The sequence below is a fragment of the Crocuta crocuta genome, unplaced genomic scaffold (genome assembly GCF_008692635.1).
Source record: "Crocuta crocuta isolate KB4526 unplaced genomic scaffold, BGI_CrCroc_1.0 scaffold138, whole genome shotgun sequence".
NCBI classification, from domain to species: Eukaryota; Metazoa; Chordata; class Mammalia; order Carnivora; family Hyaenidae; genus Crocuta; species Crocuta crocuta.
This window is the reverse complement of record NW_027532585.1, coordinates 8,946,053-8,968,009: the sequence shown is the minus strand read 5'-3', so window position 1 is coordinate 8,968,009 and position 21,957 is coordinate 8,946,053. Positions and strand designations below refer to the sequence as shown.

Below are 21,957 nucleotides of genomic sequence, written 5' to 3'. Positions count from 1 at the left end.
GGACTAGAGGGAGAGTGGTAGTGTGTTTGTAAAGTGCTGCAAATGGTACCCACGCAAACTGTTGCTTTCCATTCTGGATGCCATGTTCACAGTGTCTCCAAACAGACAGTACCTGGGCATGGTGATTCCCACCACACCAGCCACCACAGGACCTACAAAGAGAAGAACAGCAGGGTGTAGCCAATCTGCATTTCCCAAGGGCTGGACTCCATGATGCACATTAAGTCAACAAAGGCAATTCAACAAATACTTAAGTGCCTAGGCAAAGCTTGGCAATAGATCTTAGGGTCTGCAAAGAGGTAACCTGCAGAACCCACAGACTTCTGATGGAAAAGAACACAATCAATTATGACGAGCTGAATGTTCATGATCTCCTCCCTCATTCACGTATTGAAGCCCTACTCCTCAAAATGATGGCATTAGGAGGTAGGGCCTTTGGGAGATAATTAGGTTTAGAGGAGGTTATAGGGTAGGGCCCTCACAATGGGATCAGTGCCCTTATGAGAAGAGAAGGAGACCGCAGGGCTCTCTCTCTCTTTCTCCACTATATGAATCTGGAGACAGCTTTGGCAAGATAGGAAGGGGATTCTCACCAGACCCTGACCATGCTGGAACCCTGATCTTGGACTTCCCAGCCTCCAGAACTGGGAGAAAAGAAATGTCTGTTGTTTAAGCCACCAGACTGTGGCGCTTTGTTATAACAACCAAGCCAAGACAGAACTAATGACAGTGTTATTCATGCACTGGAGATGGAAACAAAGCAACTGGTGCATGAATGCTGATTAGGGATCAGGTTTGATTTTAGTTAAGCCTTGAAGGACAGGTAGGAGCAGATCTAGCTACATAGTTTGCAGGGCTCCGTCTAAAATAAAAATAAGGGACCCCCTCATTCAAAAATGATTAAGAACTGGGGCGCCTGGGTGGCTTAGTCGGTTAAGCGTCCGACTTTCGCTTAGGTCATGATCTTGCGGTTCGTGGGTTCGAGCCCCGCGTCGGGCTCTGTGCTGACAGCCAGCTCAGAGCCTGGAGCCTGTTTCAGTCTGTGACTCCCTCTCTCTCTGCCCCTCCCCTGCTCTCACTGTCTCTCTCTCTCTCTCTCTCTCTCTCCTAGAAAAAAAAACATCAAAAATGATTAAGAACTTAATAAAGAAAATTAATATAATACTATCATATTAGTAATTAATAAATTAAGAACAGAAGACCATTAAACCAAGCGCTGGTCACTTTTGCACAGGTCACCTGCCCACAAATTTGACAAAAACCAGACCAGATCAAAGGGCATTTGATGCAGAGGGATGGGGGAAAAGTAGCCTGGTTAACTGTCCTGCTTTTTGGTCTCTTCCTAACTTTTGGTTCAACACCTTGAGTCTCTGGGTGTCTTTGCTGTTACCCAGTAATCTGGCTAACTGGAAAGATGTGTGCAGAGACAATGCACCCTTTTGTTTCCCTTGAAGATATTACCATTCAATTTCAGGGTCCTAAAAGCCCCAGACCTAGGACTTCAACCCAGAACCACCTGCTGCCGTACCTGGACCATAAGACCACCTGCCATCAGTGCTGTCTACCTGTGTGGATGCCAATCCTGATCCTGAGCTTCTCCTCGGGCATGTGCCCAATCTGGAAGTGGACAGTGGCACTGAGGAAATGTAAGGACATCGTGGCAATCTCATCCACGTGCTGGATCCCATTGCGGATGGGAAGTCCACTAGCCACCATGTATGCATCCCCAATGGTTTCAACCTGAAAATAAAGTAACAGAATGGCATTGTGTTCTCCATGAAAAAGGCTGGAGTAGGGGTGGGGTCAGAGACCAAGGCCCCTCATTACTGAGCCCTGCTCCAATGCCCCACACTTTGGAGAGTCATACTCCCTGACCCTCGCTCCACCCACAGTCCAGCATTTCCTAATGTTTCTGCTCTTTGGACTTGTTCTTCCATGAAGCCTTCCTTCCCTGAGCCCTCCTACACACAGTCACTGCTTTCTCCTCTGAAATCTGACAGTGGTGGTGACCATATTTCCTCAACTCATGTTCAAAACCGGTTTAAACAGGCAGCAGTGTAGGAATGGGGTAAATCTTGAAGGATCACATGCATCCATCAAGTGGAATTCATCTTACCCACCCTGAAATGTCTTCACCCCATACAATGGCTCTTCGATACGTTTATACATATGTATACATTATACACAATATATACCCTTGTGCATAAGTACAAGTGCATGTATCTGCCTGATCTGTCCTCTTCTCTCCCCTAATAAATCCTAATGAAATTAGCTTTCAGATCCCTTTTCTCATTAGAGAGCCAATGACCAGTGTCAACTTTAAAGATCCAGCCCTTTCCATTGGGGCGCCTGGGTGGCTCAGTCAGTTAAGTGGCCGACTTCAGCTCAGGTCATGATCTTGTAGTTCACAAGTTCAAGCCCTGTGCTGGGCTCTGTGCTGACAGCTCAGAGCCTGGAGCCAGCTTCAGATTCTGTGTTTCTGCCTCTCTCTGCCCCTCCCCCGGTCACACTCTGTCTCTCTCTCTCTATCAAAAATACATTTTTTAAGACGGGGCGCCTGGGTGGCTTAGTCGGTTAAGCGTCCGACTTTCGCTTAGGTCCTGATCTCGCGGTTCGTGGGTTCGAGCCCCGCGTCAGGCTCTGTGCTGACTGCCAGCTCAGAGCCTGGAGCCTGTTTCAATCTGTGACTCCCTCTCTCTCTGACCCTCCCCTGCTCACGCTGTCTCTCTCTCTCTCTCTCCTAGAAATAAAACATTAAAAAAAAATTTAAAAAAAAATACATTTTTTAAAAAGCCACATTTTTAAAAATTAAAAAAAAAAAGATGCAGCCCTTTCCAGATACATTTGCATCTTAACAGAATCCAAAGATGATGTGATAAAGGTGGAATTTCAGGCATTAGCTAGGGAGTAAAAACACCTCTGTCTACTTGTCATCCCAGACTTACACAAAATCAACCCGTACACAAGTCTGATTGCTTCTAGGCTACCTCTCCCCACCATGGGTACATTCTTTAGACATTGAAACTGATTTAGTATTAGCTCATGCAAAACATAACTGAGAAAATAATGTTACAAGGAAGTCCCAGAGAAAGCCCTTCTAAGCAGAGCAGCTTTTGTTTTGAGGTATGAGTGATCTCTTTGAGATTATCCACATCATCTTTTCTTTCCCCCTTAAACAGAGGCAATCTCAGTGGGGAACATTAGGAGATAACCATTAAGGAAATGTCACTGGGGGACATGACCATGCTGTCCCCCAAATCTCCCCAGCCCCTGGGCCATAGACAGAGCCCTGCAATCACAGTCAGAGCTGGTGTACCTGTGGCTGTCCCAGGCATATGTGAGCTTGGGCAAACCTCAGTCAGGATGTGGCCCCATCAGAAAACTAAGAAAGCACCTAAAGCAATCATCATCATCACCACTTAAATAAAGCTAAATTATTTGTTGTTGTTATCCTTCCCTGAAAAATCATTTTTTACTCTGGGTGACCGTATTCATACATACCCCCAAGCAGCACTAGACAGATGTTCTCATTTCAGCCACAATTCTGATCACCTAAACTTAGGTAAACTGTCTTCACCTGGATTGCTAAGGGTCACGGTAACAGCAGTGAGACTCACACAAGGTCCAAAATCTACCTTCAGAGGGGAGTAAATATGAGCTTCTCTGAATCTGAAGGAAATATATTCTGGAGGGAACTGGAAAAATTAGCCAGTAGAAGGTCAGAGCCTCTTTACAAATGTGTTAACAGCCAGAGAAAATAATGGAAAGAAACAAGGAGTAACTGGTGATTATTGACAAGCACATTCATCTGTGATTAATCAAGCCCTTTTCCAAGAAAACAAACAGGAATAAAATATTGAGTTTCTGCCGTGAATTGAGATGGATCTTCAGCCTGAAGTAGCGCCTTCCTCCTGGCTCACATCTAGGGCTGGGTCCATCCTCACTCACGCCCTAGAGTCGGTGGACAAGGAGCATGTTCCCTCACAGCCCCGGGGCCAGGTGTCTCACCTTATACACATCATATGTTTTAATGATGTGGTCAAATATGCTGTACAGGTCATTCAGCAGCTTTACAACTTGCAAGGGGGAGCTGAGAGAACACAGTTTAGTGAATCCAACAATGTCGGAGAAAAAGATTGTCACAGACTCAAAATGTTCTGGTTCCACGGACTTTCCAGCTATGAGCTGTTCTCCAATGAAGCTGAAACCGAGAATAGAGATTGGGTTTGAACGGATTCTTACTCATCTTGCCTCCTACAAACCCCTGCAAAGCCTTTCTGATAGGGGGTCCTTTTGCTTCAGTGGATTAGCTTTTCGGTCAACAAAACCCATCATCTAAAGGGATTCTTTTGACGCCCATTTCTTTACTTGCATTTTCTCTAAAGAGATTTTAATTGGTGGGCATAAACGAGGTGGGGAGCAGGTCACAGAAATGCCTTGGCAATAAGGATTTTTCTCCCTGAGGGCATCTCATTTTTCTCTATTGGTTATAGAGTTTGACTGTAAAGATTCAGTCTGCAGATGTGGAAGCAAAAGTAAGCATCCACCAATCCACAAGTCAGTAGTTTTGCTTCAATCATCCAATCTCACATTAACACCTTCCAATCCCCAACTCCACCTCTTTGTCAAGACACGCAAGAAGGGTGCAGGAATTTTAATAGCAGATGCTTCTGCCAAGAGCTTAGACAGTGTACAAGTGCGGTTAGAGCCAAAGAAAAAATGAAGCAGGTTTTGAATCTGAAGTCATGGATGCATAATGTATTGTGCAAAGTCTTTGGAGCGCAATCTGAAGTACTGAGAAACTAGCAATTAACCAGACTCATGAAACTAGAGCGCCATCTAGTGGTCTGTCTCCCGTTGCTGCATCCACCATCTTCCCTGTAAGAGACATTCTCTACTCCTATGAATTTAAGAGCCCTTGCCTCTATCTCCTTTTACAGGGTGTACCAAATTGCCCGCAAGATGCTTGACCCATTTAGAAGAACCTGATTTCCTCTTAGGAGAAGAACAAAAAAATATTCTGTACATGGGGCCTCTTAGTGATATTATTGTTTCCTGGGTCCTCTGTCAAGGCCACCAGTGCTTTGGAATACCTTGGCAGCATTGTGGACAGAAGCCTATCCACCTTCCTCTTCTCTGCCATCAGCTGCTTGGTCCTCTCTTCCACCACATCCTCCAGGTGATTGGCATACAGCTCCAGCTTGTTCACCATACTGTCTAGGATGTTCACATGGCTTTAAAAGAACCCCAAAATGAATATCTTTTTCCGAGTACATCAGAGTCACAGAAGCACAACTTCCAGCTATACATTCCACGAAAGTATGTATCATCCTTAAGGTTTCCTACTTGAGGGCAGCCAATGGACAGCAGTGAAATAACAATGACAGTGAAACCATGGGGCAGGACAGAGATTGCCCTTTACCAGCTCTGTGATCTTTATCTGCACCCTTCATTTCTCTGGGCTTCAGTTTCTTCATCTGGAAAATGAGGGTAATAATACATACCTCATAGGGCTGTTCTGAGGATTCAGGGAGATAGTGGCTACACAGTACCTAAAGCTGTGTCTGGCACTCAGCAGGCACTCAGCAAACGATGGCCTTCACTGGCCTTCCCGCATTTCCCAATATGCACCATACTATCACCATGGTCAGTCAAAAATGTAGATTTCAGAATGGGTCGCTTTCCCCCCTCCCCTGAATAACACCAGCTGTTTTCTTTTCAGATGACAGATGTAAGGGGGCACTTCCAGAACCTGTAACTGTTTTAGAAGGATCTTCAGAAAAAGTCACTTAAATTCCCCATCTTTCAGATGAGGAAACTGAGGCTCACATAGGACATAGACTTGCTTTAACATTGGGGACCAGATTTTTAAAGTAAAAGTCACAATTGACCCAAGACATCCCATTTAAAACCATTTTGATGTGGAAAATGCAGAATACAGGGCTGTTGTGTTCAGAATGCATAGCAGAACGGCTAAGTTAGGAGTTGATGCCAGAATCCCAGCCCAGGGTCCTTCTATCAACTCAAGCGACTTCTAACATGGCTGTGTCTGCATATGTTCAATGTGCCAAAAGATGACACAATGATCCTAATGTGAAACAAGCTACTGTTGAGGAGATTGTTTGAGAGGCATGAATAATTCAAGCTAATGACTTATCCTAAGGTTGGCGAATAGGTTTTTATCTCGTAGTCCAACCCCAACTGATGAGTCATGACCTTTGGAATGCTGGTTTGGGAAACATTCTGAGGTCATGTCAAAATTCCCTGGGAGAGAGAGCTTTGATGGATTAGTGACATCTGGAATGGACAGAGGACAGCAGATGTGCTGATGTCTGATACATTTCTGTATCATTTATGAATGAAGGGAGAAATTATCACTCTACTACTTTGCATGTGACAGGCATCGAGTGGGTATATGGTGAACAAATTAATGAATGGGTAAATAAATGAATGAGTGGAGGAATGAATGAATGGGGTGAGCCACACAAAACCAGTCACAGCCATGTAGTTTTAAAATTCTAATGGTTAGGGGTGCCTGGGTGGCTCAGTCTGTTAAGCATCCAACTCTTGATTTCTGTTAAGGTCACCACCTCACTGTTCATGAGATTGAGCTCCCCTCCGGCTCGGCGCTGACAATGCAGAGCCTGCGTGGGATTATCTCTCTCTCCCTCTCTCTCTACTCCTCCTTTGCTTGTGCTCTCTCTCTCAAAATAAATAAAATAAACATTAAAACTATTTTATTTAAAAAAATTCTAATTGTTCAATGAGTAGAAAAAAATGTTGCACATCTAACTCACCCTTTGGAACTGGATTCTCGTAAAATTTTCTTGATGGAAGAGAAAGTGGGCCTTTTCTCTGGAGATTCATCCCAACATGCCCTCACCATGGCCACGATCTTTTCATTGCCCTTCTCCTCTGACAAGGAAGGTCGGAGTGGAACTGAGGCCATGGGGTCTTTGATTCGGCTGATGATTTCTGAAATTCATTTGGGGTTTAAATAGCCAAATGTCTCAGCGTTGGGCCATCAAGTACACTTCATTTTAAACATAGGCGCTCTTAAATCTGTAAATTGAACTTTTAAGTAAATTGAACACATTGGAATTTCAAAGAAACCTGAACATTTTATGAGAAATATTCAGGATCCTCGTGGAAAAATGAAGAGTCCTACTATATAATATATCAGAACCTTCTAATGAATCTGTTTTTAGATTAAGTTGTTTTTCTTCCAATAGAACTTTTCTTGAAGTAAAGCATATCTTTATGTGACTTCAGGAGTGTATAAGCATCAGGGGTGGGAAATTCCCAAAGTACACATTTTACGATTTGCATTCCATATAAAATGTCACATAAAAGCTATTTTTACAAATAATAAATGTCACCACCATGTGCTACCTCTGTGTCCGACTTTGCAAACCCATTTTCTTTCACGCCTGCTTGGCTTCTACTGACACTTATTAAACATTCTGCTAAACCAGGTTTTGCAGAGGAAATAATAATTTGAGAACAATGTATACATGTTTTGGTGTAAAAATACTGTGGGTGCAACAACATGGATGAATCCTAAGGGCATATTACTAAGTATAAAAAGGTAGTCTGAGAAGGCTACACACTGTATGATTCTGTTTATATGACATTCTAGAAAAAGCAAAATTATAGAGACAGAAAACAGGTGAAATACTATCAGGAGTTGGGGGAGGAGAAGGTGCTGAACAGGTAAGTCACCTTTTTTTTAAGGTGATGAGACTATTCTATAGGGTACATGACACTGTATTTGCCAAAACCCACAGAACTTTACTGCACAGAGAATAAACCCCAAAGAACACAAATTTTTAACAGTATCAGTTGGGGGGTTGGACACCCCCAAGATAGAGGCAAACTGTGACAAAAGAACCTAACTGTATTATAACTGTATGAAATCATCTTGCTGAAGGGGCGTATTATAAGTATATGACATCACCTGCTGACTTAGGCACTTCGGAAATGACTCGAGACCATTAAGACTAAACAAAAGGACCCATTCACATTCACTATATTCTAGTCAGCAAGATTGGGGACAGAATAAAAATGTACCATACGATACACTGGGATTGGAGAAATAAATAAATGAACAGCAGATGGTGGGAGCCAGGATCTCACGGTTGGAAAGGGAGGTTATGGATAGAGATGGAAGTGTGTGGTGGTGAGAGTGTCAGAGATGTCATGAACTCATGCTTAGCTTAGTATAGAGACAGATAGGTAGATGCAGATATGGGAATGTGTATACACTGAGGTTAGTGTGCACATGCTTTTCCTTGCTCTGTCCACTGAGAGGCGCTAGAGGTAACAACACCCCAGTAGCGATGAGCACAGCCAGCGTCCAGGTTGGGGTTTTTAATATTGTCCTCCAATAAAAAAGAGCCAGTGTCCCTGAAGACATGGCTGAGGCAGGGAAATACAAAAGGAGACTGAAACCTCTCATGCCACCAGGAAGCAAGGAGCTGCTAAAAACAAATCAAAACACAGCAATGGGTTTATATCAAAGGTACACAGAAGCCAACTGAAATGGAATGGTCAGATTTAAAATAACTGGAACAATAAAATAAATAAAGTAGTATTACATTAGGATTCAGAGGATAAAATAAAGATATAGTGTAATATATAATATATAAATGTACACATATAATATACAGATGCATAGTAATTTCCGAAGTGCCTAAGTCAGCAAGTGACGTCATATAGTTAAAATACAATATAGTAGCAATAATTGAATAAATGCACAAATGGGAAAGAAGAGACAAACCTCCTGTGGAGAAAATCCCAAATAGTTTATGTAGATATTCTCCATTCAGGGTAGTAGAGTGCAACACCCCACTCCTTAAGTGTGGGCTTCACATTGTGATTTCTTTCCTACAAGAACAGTATACGAAGAGGGGAACGAATGGTTGACTTTATGGTGGAGAAACCTGACAAACCTCAGCCAGGTCAATGTCAACAGGCATCTTGGTGAACATGATAGTCAACAGATAGTCGTGTTGGTCATATGTACCCTTGACATGACGTGGCGAACATGGCAATTTACCTCTGTAGCCTTCCTTCCAAGATGTCTAAGTCCAGTCTCATCATAAGGAAGAAAAATAATCAGACAAATCCCAAGTGAGAAACAGTCTACAAAATACCTGGCCAGTACTCCTTGAAAGTACAATATCATAGGAATTAAGGATACTTTGAAGAACATTCTTGAAGAGCTTAGACAGGCATGATGGCTAAAAGCAGCATGAAGTCCTGGATGGGATGCTGGGGCAGAAAAGGACATTGGGTTGAAAACTAAGGGGATCTGAAGAAGTATGGCCCTTGCTTAATAATAATAATAACAATAATAATAAATGTAAGTTATAGCACTATGTAAAATATCTTGTTTTTTTTGTGCTTGTGTTCAAACACACATTTTTAATGCCTAAAAATAATCTGAAGGAATATATGTAAGAAAGTACTATGGGTAATTGTGTTTTACGTCCCAAATGAAATGTAATTTGAGACATAGGACAACAATGGTTTTAAAAGAAGTCACCGAAGAATTGTTATTGCTGCATCTTCTACTTTCTTATCTTCAGCTCTAAGAAATACCATGAGTCAATAAAATGATATAAAACTTTGAACCATGGGTTCAAATTTAAATAATGGGCCTGCACCTCGGAACACGTGTTTATGACACGTGCCATCCCATAATCTTTGACTGTCACTAGTCACTCTATTGTCATTGTTCTTCTTCGGTGGGCATCAGAATCGGGGTGGGGGACTTCTTAAAACACAGATCCTGGGCCTATCCCCACAGTTTCCAATTCAGAAGGCCTAGAGCCAGGCCCAAAAATTTGCTTTTCTAATAAGTCCCCAGGGGATGCTAATGCTGCTGGTCTAGGGTAGCACTAGGCTTCTCAAAACTGTGGATCTTCAACATCATCTGGGAACTTGATAAAAATGCAAATTCTCAGGCCTTGCCCCAGACCCACTGAGTCAGAGGCCCTGAGGGAGGGACCCAGCAATTTTGGTTTTTTTAATAAGCACTACAGGTAATTCTGACATCAACTAATATTTGAAAACCACTGGTCTAGTGTGCACAGGGCATCGATATCTATTCAGTCCCCACCAGCAGGACTGTTTGTAGGGAAGTATGAGATGTTAATGGAAGAAGTGTGTTTGACCATAAATTAGGTGCACCTTGTACTTTTCCTGATTGCAGTCCTGTGTATACACAGTCCCATATGGCCAGCTTTCCCTGAAGTTTGTGACCATAAAGCTTCAATGAGGGGCAAATACACCAACTCTGTAGTCTTCCCAGCCCCGCCCCCACTCCACCTGGTGCAACTGGATGGCAGCTAAGCTTAGCGAGTGATGCCGGGCTCCTGCCTGGGCTCAGTCTGGGAACATCTGAGTAGCTTCTTGGTTCCAAAGTCAGTCGCGCTTGGATTTGAATGACCCTTTATGGATTAGTCTCCCCTCTTTCTCACTTGGCCATAAATTAGAAACTGGAATCCGTTTTGAGAGTAACTACATACATTCAGAAAGGATCCTGACTTGAAAGTCTCCAGGGAATGCACGGAGATCTAACAATGAGACCTGAGGGTGGCCATTGGGAATGGGCTAGAAAGAGTAGGCAGGAGAGAAACATGGGCTGAGTTTACTTAGCAATTGACACACACTCTCCTCCCTATGCTCTTTCTGAAACCGTGGTTCTCAACATGGGCTGCATATCAGAATCACCTGCAAATGCTCATGCCCAGGGGCACCCAGGTCAATGACATCGGCACCTCCTAGGCTGAGATCCAGGCATCAGCAGTTTTTAAAGTTCCCCAGGTAATTCCAGGGCACAGCCAACGTGGGAAATAACAGTGCGGAGGGTTACACCTACTATACTTTTTTAAAAATCAATATTGATCAAATTTTGCTTTATCTCCCCAACTTCTCCCCTTAATTCCATGATGGGATGTGTGTTAAGAGACAACTTGGCAAACAAATGAGCCTGAGTATATCCTATAAAGACAACTGGGCAGCATTTATTTTAAAAAATTAAGTATACTTAAAATACATTTATCTCTTCAGTTTCATGTCCACAAAGATTCAAGGCTGCTCACTGCAGCAACTGTAACAGTAAAAAAATGGAAAACAACCAAAATGTGCATCAATCAATAATACACAGCATATCCTTACAGTGAAAATTCTGCAGTACTTAAGAGTGAGGTAAATTTGTTTATATAAATATGAGATTAAAGATATCCAGGCAGAGGGAACAATGTGTGCAAAGGGTCTGAGGCAGGAATGTGTCTGGCATGCTGGAGGCACATGGAGGTGGCCAGCATGATTGAAATGAGCAAACCATAAGGGATGGAATGAGGAAGGTATACTAAGCTGAACTTTGTTTCTCAAAGAGATATGTCCATGTCCTAATCCCCAAAACCTGCGAATTTTGTCTTATTTGAAAAAAAAGTCTTTGCAGATATAATTAAGTATCTTGGGTTGAGGAGGTCATTTCGGATTTCCAGGTGGACCTTAATCCAATGACAAGTGTCCTTATAAGACACAGACAGAAGAGACGTATACAGAGGGGGAGGCAATGTCAAAGTGAAGGCGGAGATTGGAACAATGTGGCCACAAGCCCATGGAGTCTGAGCCAACCGCCAAAAGCTGGACAAGGCAAAGAATTGACCTTTCCTTAAGCTTCTAGAGGGAGCACAGCCCGGCTAAACCTTGATTTTGAACTTCTGCCTTACACAACTGGAAGAAAATACATTTCTGTTCATTAAACCCAGCGGGTATGTAGTTAATTTAGTATGGCGGCCATAGGACGCTAATACAGAAGGTCACAGAGACCAGGTCAGAGGCCTTCAGTGGTCCTATAGGCCAACGTAAGGGCTTAGTTTTCATTCCCCAAATGGGAAGCTAGGGAAGATGTTGTGAACAGAAGTGACATGACCTGACTCACTTTCCAACAGGATCACTCTGACTGCTATAATAGAGCAAAGTATATAATTCTGAGTTCCTTGTTTCTATAAGCAAACTGCAAGTACTTTTTTTAATTTCAAAAAAAGAACACAAACTTTAAGAAGGAAAAACAATGGAATAAATAATAAATTAATAAACATTTAATAAAAAACAATCACTTAAAAGCTAGCACCACCTCCCTTCCCCCAAATTAAGAAATAAAAACTAGGCCCTATGGCCAAAGCCTGCCAAAAAGACTCTTTCAGCTTTACCATCTGGCATCTGGTTGATGTCATCAAAAGGCCCATGGTCCTGGTGGTGGATCAGCTCCGTCATCAGGATGGCAAAGCTGTAAACATCTCCCTTTGGGGTGCCTGACCGGGGTGCCTTTGGAAGTCGCAGCAGCTCTGGGGCCGTCCAGTAGAGCTCTGCAAAGCAACGGGTGTCATGAGGGAAGCATGGAGTGGGAGAGTGACAGGCAGAACTGGAAAAGTCACCCCCCTTTCTCAGGAAAGCACAGGGGAATTGAAAGTATCCAGCCCCCAAGAAATCTGCCCTAATGGTGCCTGACCTGTAGAGCAAAAAGGGGTCCGTGAGTATGTGAGTGCAGAGAGAACAATCAGGAAGGACATGCACTAACATATTAACTGTGGTTAACACCTGATTGTGCATTATAAGAAGTTTTCATTTTCCTTCCCTTTTCTGTGATTGTCTACATTAAATTTTTTTAACATTTATTCATTTTTGAGAGACAGAGAGAGTGGGGGGAAGAACAGAGGGGAGGGGGAGACACAGGACCTGAAGCAGGCTCCAGGCTCTGAGCTATTAGCACAGATCCTGATGCGGGGCTTGAACTTACAAACCGTGAGATTATGACCTGAGCTAAAGTGGGATGTTTACCCAACTGAGCCACCCTGGTGTCCCCGTATTGTCTGCATTTTAAAAACTGACGTGTAGAGGTACAATTCATAGAATATAAAAGGAACCATTATAAAGCAAACAATTCAGTGTTTTTTTGCAATATTGTGCAACCAACCACACTATCTAGCTCCAAAACATTTCCAGCACCTCAAAATAAACTCCTGTAGCCATTAAGCAGTTTCTCCCTGTTTCCTGAACCCCCAGCCCCTCACAGGCAGCAATCTGCATTCTGTCTACAGATTTCTATGTTCCTAGTATTTTATATAACTACATTTATTTGTTTCTGTGAGGTTGATGGGTTTATTTCATTGTAAGTTACAATCATTAAAAGAAAACATGTTGGGGGATGGGGAAGTAGAGTTCTCCCTTTGTCTTTTTCTGTAAGTCCTCATCCTGTCTCGTGTTTCAGAAACTCCTCACATGCACACAGCAAAGCTGCTGTTAGAGGCCTGGGGATACGTGCGAGGTAAGACTCAAGACTACTCACTAGCTCTGGACACGTAGGAAGAGTCGTAGCCTCAGCTTGCTCATTACGCATAAGAGGGTTAGACTCTAGGCAGAAGGTCTTGTCCTGAGATGTGCATCAGAATCACTTGAGAGTTTTTGTTTTCATTTAATTTTATTTTACTTTGAATGTTTATTTATTTATTTTTGAGAGAGAGAGAAGGAGAGAGAGGATCCCAAGCAGGCTCTGCACCATCAGCACAGGGATCAATGTGGTGCACGAACTCAGGAACTGTGAGACTATGACCTGAGCCGAAATCAAAAGCAGACTTTTAACTGACTGAGTCACCCAGTGCCCCGGGGGGGTTTTCAAAAGCAATACAGATGCCTAGATTCCATCTTCAGATACCTGGGGTGAGACCCAGCTACCTACCTATTTTGTCAAGCTTCTCAAGGGATACTAGAGCAGTGAGAGGATGGAGAACTACTGAACTCATCGTCTTTAACATGCCTGCAGATGGTGCGCTCTGAGAACACACAGTGAAGATGCAGCGGGATATAGAGGGCTAAGAAGAAGGGCAGTGATTTGCTTTGGGCCACCCAGCCTGGCCAGCATGAGACCTAACCTTCTAACTAAGACATCACACCACAGACTCACCACTCTGGAGGGTTTTTTTGGGGTTTTTGTTGTTGTTTTTGTTTTTGTTTTTGTTTTTTGCTTCCTTGGGTGAATAGAACGACCACGCGCTGTCAGCTCCAGAGGAAGGCCCCCTGCAGGTACCTATGAGTGAGCTTCAAGAAACAGAGGTGGGGTCAGGTGCCCCGTTACCACTCTGCTGATGGCTAGTGGGTGCAAGATCTGCCAGTGGTTACCCGAGTGGTCTGTCTGTTCCTCGTTGTATGCTCTGTATGTCCAGCCGTACTTGAACTCCCACAGCCCAAAGCCTGTCAGTTTCACCTGTATCCGACTGTCCACCAGGCAGTTGGAAGGCTTCAGGTTGCCGTGGGACCCTAGGGGGCTCCTGTGGAGGAACAGCATGCCCTGGAAGAGTGAGAATACACAGATGAATTAGGGTAGGGGCCAATGGAACCTGCTGGAAGAAAGAGACAGAAACAGATGGACAGAAACACAGACCCAGAAGAAGGAACTGACCATCTCTATTTTCATCTGTTCAAGAGGCATTAACATAGTCCCTTGCCCCTAGGTTAACCTGGATAGTGTCACCCAAGTAGGGGAAACTATTTCCGGCTCCCCAGTGTGGAGCCATGAAGGCAAGGCCAGCCTAAAATAAATAAGCTAAATAAAATAGAGTCTCACTAAGTTGGTCAGACTCCTGCATTGAAATCCCAGCTCTAACACTTCGCAGAGAGCAAGTTACTTGATCCCATAAGCCTCATCTTTCTCATCATAATGGACATGACAACGATCTCTGCGTCAGAGGGAAGCTGTGGAGATTAAATGTAATAATGTGCATGAGACACCTGACATGGTGCATGACACAAAGTAAATACCCACCATAAATGATCATGAAAAATGTGTATAAAAATGGTAAAGAATATCAACATGGAAACAACACTATGTAATTAAGAATATTATTTTATTACCTACATGTTGCAAGTTATATTCTATTCCTACATACATATAATGATTCTCTCCTATACTATCCTATTCTGTTCTATGCACTCAGGGTCCTGTTTGAACACTTTGTGGGGAAAAGCAATAAAATGAGGAATGTTGAAAAATTCTCATGTCAGGGGCACCTGGGTGGCTCAGTTGGTTAAGCGTCTCACTTTGGCTCAGGTCATGATCTCACAATCCATGAGTTTGAGCCCTGCATCAGGCTCTGTGCTGAGAGCACAGACCCTGGAGCCTACTTTGGATTCTATGTCTCCCTCTCTCTCTGACCTTCCTCCTCTCACACTCTGTCTGTCTTTCTCTCAAAAATAAATAAACATTTTTTAAAAATAAAAAAATTCTCATGTCATCTACTGTGTTCTTAAAGGTTTATATCTATTATTATTATGCAATAATAATAATGTGTGATTATTTATGAAGAAGCCCAGAAAGAACACCAGACTCAGAAGGCATACATCACGTCCCTACTTTACCATCTCTTCAAGCAAGACACTTCACCTCACTGGGCCTCGATTTCACCATCTGTGAGACAGGACTGTCTAGATCCCCACCACTTAAAAGATGGCCTGAGGACCAGCAGCACCAGCATCACTTGGGAGCTTGGCAGAAATGCAGTCTTAGGCCCTGTCCAGACCTACTGAATCAGACTGTGCATTTTAACCCAATCTCCAGGAGATTCACGCTCACACAGTCTGAGAAGAGCTAGCCTCCTCTATTGTTCCACATCTTGGCTGCCCATTAATATCACCTGGGGACCTTAAAAAGAAGAGACCTGAACATAAGAGCCTGTATTAGCTATGGATTATGTGTGGCACAAGCCAAGCCGAATGCTAAGGAACCCAAAGCAAGAGAGTAATCAGAATGGGGAAAGTGTGTCAATTGGAAGAGTTTGCTACAGGAGGTGAGTCACAAAGGCAGAGAGAACACTCATTTGGCAAGAAGATGAGGGCAGAGTGCAAAGATCTTTCCGTAGACAGGAAAAGGCTTTAAAGCAATACCTGGAATCGAGGAGGGACACAGGTATCTGGGGAGGCTAGATAGAGAAGAGATAAATTTGAAAATGAGAATGGTCACATTTGAAGCAGGATCAGATTGACAGACGTTTGTATTTCTCTGAAATTTCCAAGGGCAGACCTAGAAACAATGAAACAAAGGCTAAGGGGACAGGGCTGACTGTGTTTTGGAAGCAACCATAACAGCACAGGGAGATAGGGGGACTCACTGTTTGTGATCCTGGGGTCTTTGTTTCCTTACCTTCCCTGATGGCTTCACAATAAGACATTTCTATAATACTTACTCAACATTCCCAGTCTCTCGGACTTGAAATGTAGATGTAAAGTCTCTCTAGATCTTTGATCTGAATCTCTGAACCATTCACTTTCAAAATACTTAGCGTGGGAGCTGGTAGAGAGCCAACGACCTCAATATGTCACAGGTGTGGCGCGGTCATGGAGCCATTTTATGTGGATCAGCCCGAGGCGCTGAGGAGCTTCATACCTGCCTCAACTGAGAGGTGTCAGCAAGAGTGAATGTGACAATGTCTCCCTCAAGGGTCTTACTGGATACTTTTTCTTTTTAAAGGTATTCATGCTAACCTTATGTGGCATCCATTCTAAGTTCCTTACTTAAACTAACTCCTGTAATTCCCCTAGTGACTTTGTAGAGGCAGGTGGTATTATCGCCAACCTCATTTTACAAATAGAGAAAGGGAGAAATGAAGAAGTTAACCTGCCCCAGGTCACATCACTGGCCCGCAGTGGAGCAGGGCTAGGCATAACTACAGCGTGACACCCAAGTCCCTGCTGTTGACCAACTGCGCAAAGGTCCCTCTACTGACGAAAATAAGCTCTGAAGGGCAGAGAGTGAGGAGTGATGAGGGGTGTCTGGGTGGCTCAGTCGGTTAAGTGTCCGACTTCAGTTCAGGTCATGATCTCATGGTCCATGAGTTCAAGCCCCCTGTCAGGCTCTGTGCTGACAGCTCAGAGCCTGGAGCCTGCTTCAGATTCTGTGTCTCCCTCTCTCTCTGCCCCTCCCCTGCTTACATTCTGTCTCTCTCTGTCTCTGTCTCTCTCTCTCAAAAATGAATAAATCTTAAGAGAGAGAGAGAGAGACAGAGGGAGAGAGAGAGGGAATGAGGAGTGATGAGCATTGGATTGAAGCCACCAGGGTCCATGGAGATTCACACTGTGGTAAGGATCTGTGATGAACAAATAAATAACAATAAACCTTTCTTTGAGCACTTTGTACTATGCATTGTGCAGGGCACTGTATACATGGTATCACATTTAGTCTTTCCAGAGATAGATTAATATTCCCATGCTCTGTTTCCCAATGAGAAAACTCACAGTTTTAAACTGTTTCTGAAGAGTGAGGGCAGAGCTGGAATATAAACCATGGTTGCATTGTCTTCAAAGCACAGCCAATTCTAAATCATTAAGTTTTACTGTTTCCGATGCCCTGGTGATTGTACGGGCAGGTGGGGGGGGGTCAAAGCACACCTATTCCTTAACACTGTGATATGGGAAGAGCCAGGTTCAAATGACTCTCAAAATTAGCTGAGAAGGGGGGTGGAGTCACCCACAGGTGTGTTACAACGATGCAAGGGCACCCAATGTTCCAGAAAAGATGAACATGAGAAGGCCCTGAGTGGACTATTGTACCCAAGGTTGGGGTCCTTGGGCCTCTTGGTCACCAGCTCAGGGACTCACTCTCTCTCTAGCAGTGATCACAGTATGAGTCACCATCCTGCTTCAGCAAAACTCCTGAGCCAATAATGCATTAGAAATACCGTCTGCATCACCTGAGTGGCTCAGTCAGTTAAATGTCCAACTCTTGGTTTCAGCTCAGGTCATGAACTCAGAGTTCATGAGCTTGAGCCTCACATCGGTCTCCATGCTGACAGTGCAAAGCCTGTTTGGGATTCTCTCTCCCTCTCTCTCTGCCCAACCCTACTCATGCTCTCTCTTTCTCAAAATAAAGAAATAAACTTAAAAAAGAAATATAGGCTAATGCAGAAAGCGGTGAGGAAACCCCCAGGGCAGTGGATATACCACGCCCACTCCCACCACCAAGTTCAGAAGGCTTTTTTTTTTTTTTTTTTTTCGAGGTGAGAGAGTTAAATCACATTTTGGGACTGCAACCCACTCACTTGAACCTGGAGGGGCTTGTCTGGGGCTGCCTCTGGAATTCTCCAGTGACTCTCCAACAAACCATGGTCTGGGCGTGGAATTTGGGGAGACCTCTGTCCGATCAATAATTCTCTCTCACCTCATGGAGACCTCACCATGCAGCAGGACTGTCCCTGACATTCACCACTGTCCCTGACCTTGCTAGAGCCAGGTCCACCCCAGGCAGGAGACATGTAACATCTGGTCACCACTGATCACTCCTGACGTTCAGGTTTATGAACAGAGCTCATTCCGTTAGGAGATGTTTGGGATACAGGGCAAATCTCAGGAATGTAGTCCTCTTCAAGAAACAGCACACATCTCTTCAGTACTTTTTTTCTTGTTGTGGTGGAAATGTATGATTTTATGTGTATTATCAGAGACCAAATAGAACTGAAAGTTTTATGATTTATGTGCCAGATCTCACGCACTTTTTGCAATTCTACTACCGACCTGTCTGCTAGTTACGTTTATTTCCTTCCTGGAAAGTTGAGTGTGGGGTACCCACAAGGCTCCCATTTCTGCATCCCACATTTGGGGTCTCTTGTACTTTACAGGCAAGAAACATAACACTGAAGGAAGAACTCAGCCTTTGGAGACAGACTAACCACAAATCCTAACCAGCTTCTTACCAGTTGGGCAGTTACTTCACCCCATTAAGCTTCATTTTATTTCCTCTTGAAAATGGAGTAAATATTAACATTATTAATACTGGAGTTAAACATGAATGAATAGTGGCATTAATTGTTAATTATTAAGAACACTGTCCAACAGAAACACAGTGCAAGCCACATGTATAATTTTCAATTTTTCATATAGACAGGTGAAATTAATTTTAATGATGTATTTTATTTAGTCCAATGTATTAAAAAACTTATTTCAACATGTAATCAACAGAGCATTTTACATTATTATTATTTTTTACTAATTCTTTGAATCTGGTGTGAATTTTATACTTACAACATACCTCAATTTGAGCTAGCCACATTACCACTGCTTAATAGTCACATGTAGCTGGTATTTTTTTGGACAGTAATAACTTATCCCATAGGACTGTTGGGGGAATGAATTTTTTTAACTATAAATTTTTAAGCACTAGTGATGGAGTTATCTGTGATAGTAGCAACACTACTGCTTCACCTAACAAATGACATTTGGTCAATACCTGTTATGCGATAGGCATGGTACTGAGCATATTTTAGTTCTCGCAACAACTCCATGAGGTGGGTACTGTTGTTACCTTTCTTTTATACACAGGGACAATGAGGCTCAAGGTAGTTAAGGTCACACGGTCAGTAGTGGAAAGCCAGGGTTCAAACCCCCAAGACAACTTCAATGCCAACTGCTCTCATCCTCTTAATCCATCAAGGCTTCTCTTACTTAGAAATTGAAGTCCCATCCCTGACTCAGGAAGAGTATTATAATCTCCAAAACTTTCCAGCTGGCTCCACTGGGCTGAGCCCTTTAGGGACAGGACAATGAGCCTATTCCTCTGTGCCCTCCATGCCTAGAATTGGGTCTGAGTCAAATCAGGTGCTCAGTCCATATATGTCTGTTGGCTTGAAAAGTCTGTGGCATCTCAGAATCTCTCTGGTACCTGGCACAGAGAGTGTTCTGGCCAAATAGACATCGGGACAGGAATTGTTTTTATGATTGATACATGATGGCCAGAAGCATAATCTGACCCACAAAGCTTGACCCAGCGCCTGGGTCACCAATGGGAAATTTCTGAGAAGCTTTAGTGAATTTTATGTTACTATTAGTCCCTTTTGAAGGAATTCTGGCAGACTAATTGAACTTGAAGCACCTAAATGTGCCTAGACCGAACTCATTATGACTTCCTTTTCCTCACACTGTCCCATAATGTGCACACCCCATTTCAGAAGACAGAAATCCTTCTAAAGCAAGGTGTCAAGCTGTCTTCGGTTCGCGTGGCATGGGGATAGAGATAGCAGGGAGTAGAGACTCAGTGACCTGAAATGACTGATTAACATCAGGGAGGCTTATCTTTCAGAGTGCCGTTCTCACCCACCCCAGAATTTCTCCAGACAAACTTTTGGGTTAACTCTGCTCAAAAACCAAATGCCAATGGAAAAAGCTAAATCTGCTGGTTATTCGTATCTTACCTGGAGACTACTAACTTACTAGTTTTCTCTTCATAACCAATATACATGGTGTCATCTGTTTTGGCTGGGGCAGGAGACAGGTTCCTGGAGTCTAGAATACTTCTCTGGGCTTGGCGGGAAGGGAAGGGAAAGTAGGTGAAGGGAAGGAGAAAGGAGTCCAGGGCAGAAGAGCATGCCACGTCAGACCCTCCTATTTTATAACTGTTCTACCACTTAGTTTTATATGTATATTTCCTAACTTTTTTTTCTGTAGCTAGATTTTAATCCATCCAGAGATGAAAACAAGTCCTTGTCTTCCTATGGCAGTGCCCAGAGTAAGGCAAATGCTTAAAAGCCATTCCACAGAGTTTTACTAAAACAGTTAACAGTGGTGGCCCAAGGTTGTCCATGAGGACCCAGTCACAGGCAGTTTCAGTTTGTCTCTCTTTCTTGGTAATTACGATATACTGGTTTCCACTAAAGCCCAAGAAACCAAAGTTTCACAAGGCCAGTAAGACTCAGCTTCTTAGAAATAAGGAGCAATCAAAGCCTAGAGAAAAATGAAATAAACCTCTTTGATCTCAATCAGGCCATCCTCATCTATTAAATGCACAAGGAGGCTAATTGTATCCCCTGAGGGTGGGAGCTGAGGTCCAGAGAGGAGAAGTGACTTTGCAAGGTCACTCACCAGTCACTACTGCAGGAAGGCAGGGCTTATATTTTACCCTGTGTCCCTCTCAACAGCCAGGCCAAGTCTCAGCCCAGAAGAGTCTGCTGGTTGATGAACGGACTGTTGATTGACAGACCAGCCCTGTCCTGCTCCCCATATGTCAGACTGAGAGGGACTTCCTCACCAAAATCCACTCCCAGATTACGGGCGTGACCCTCTGATGGTGAAAGCAGGCAGGGTAAGCTTACAAAGTGAGGCTGGATTCTATCAGGGTGAGGAGGACAGCCGTACATGGTCCACAATCACATGCTCCCCATACTCACCTTCCATCTGTGAGATGGAGATATGATAGATCTACCTTATGTTTTGTTGTGAGAATTAAATAAATTAATATACAAAGTGGTAGAAAGTAGGCAAATCACTAAATATATGTTAGCTACAAATACTGCTACTGCTACTATTACTACTTTTTTTTTTTTTTATACACCGCAGCCCTCTTTGCCCAAAGGAAAGACTCTGCCTGCTTTTACACCTTCCAGCTCCGCATCCATAGCCCACCTCTCAGGTCAACAGCTTTGAGTTAATTTTGGCACCAATTCCCATTTTCTGAGGAAAGGGATCGAAAACTAGGCAGAAGGAATGGGTATCAGGAATCCTCCTCCCTAGCTTGCTTCGTGGTCTAGTAATTAGATTTTTTTGGGGGTAAAAAGCTCCACCCTGAAATGTAAATACCCTGTTCATTGGGTAGTAGATAAACCTAGCATCCCTTTCAAATTTAGTGTATATACTTCAAATGAGGGAGGGTGAAAAGAATGGAAAACCTGACTGAAGTGGTGAGTTTTAAATGCAATCGCTTTGAGGAGATCTGAGCAAGATCAGAGTTTTCAGGAAAGATTAGAGTTCAACTTAATCAAACACACAGAACAACTTAAAAGCACTATGGTATTTGTTCTTTAAGTTTTACACGATACTCACCTTGACGATGTCATATGCAAATGAGAGTCTGAATATCCACTCCATCTCATCTGAGTTTCTCAAAACATCCTGAAAGACAGTTAC

The 21,957-nt window shown here is 43.3% G+C and overlaps 1 protein-coding gene across 1 annotated transcript in view; it reads right to left on the bottom strand.

Annotated features, from left to right (window-relative positions):
- The window catches only part of LOC144244271 (guanylate cyclase 2G-like), a 43,376-nt gene that overhangs the window by 2,688 nt on the left and 18,731 nt on the right, over window positions 1-21,957 (bottom strand). Inside the window, exons 12-19 of the mRNA XM_077779529.1 lie at window positions 21,874-21,942; window positions 14,194-14,362; window positions 12,228-12,383; window positions 6,798-6,975; window positions 5,094-5,234; window positions 4,009-4,201; window positions 1,566-1,740; window positions 54-152 (exon numbers count right to left, since the gene is read on the bottom strand). Of these exons, the coding sequence (XP_077635655.1) occupies window positions 54-152; window positions 1,566-1,740; window positions 4,009-4,201; window positions 5,094-5,234; window positions 6,798-6,975; window positions 12,228-12,383; window positions 14,194-14,362; window positions 21,874-21,942 (1,180 nt within the window). The remainder of the gene's footprint in view (window positions 1-53; window positions 153-1,565; window positions 1,741-4,008; window positions 4,202-5,093; window positions 5,235-6,797; window positions 6,976-12,227; window positions 12,384-14,193; window positions 14,363-21,873; window positions 21,943-21,957) is intronic.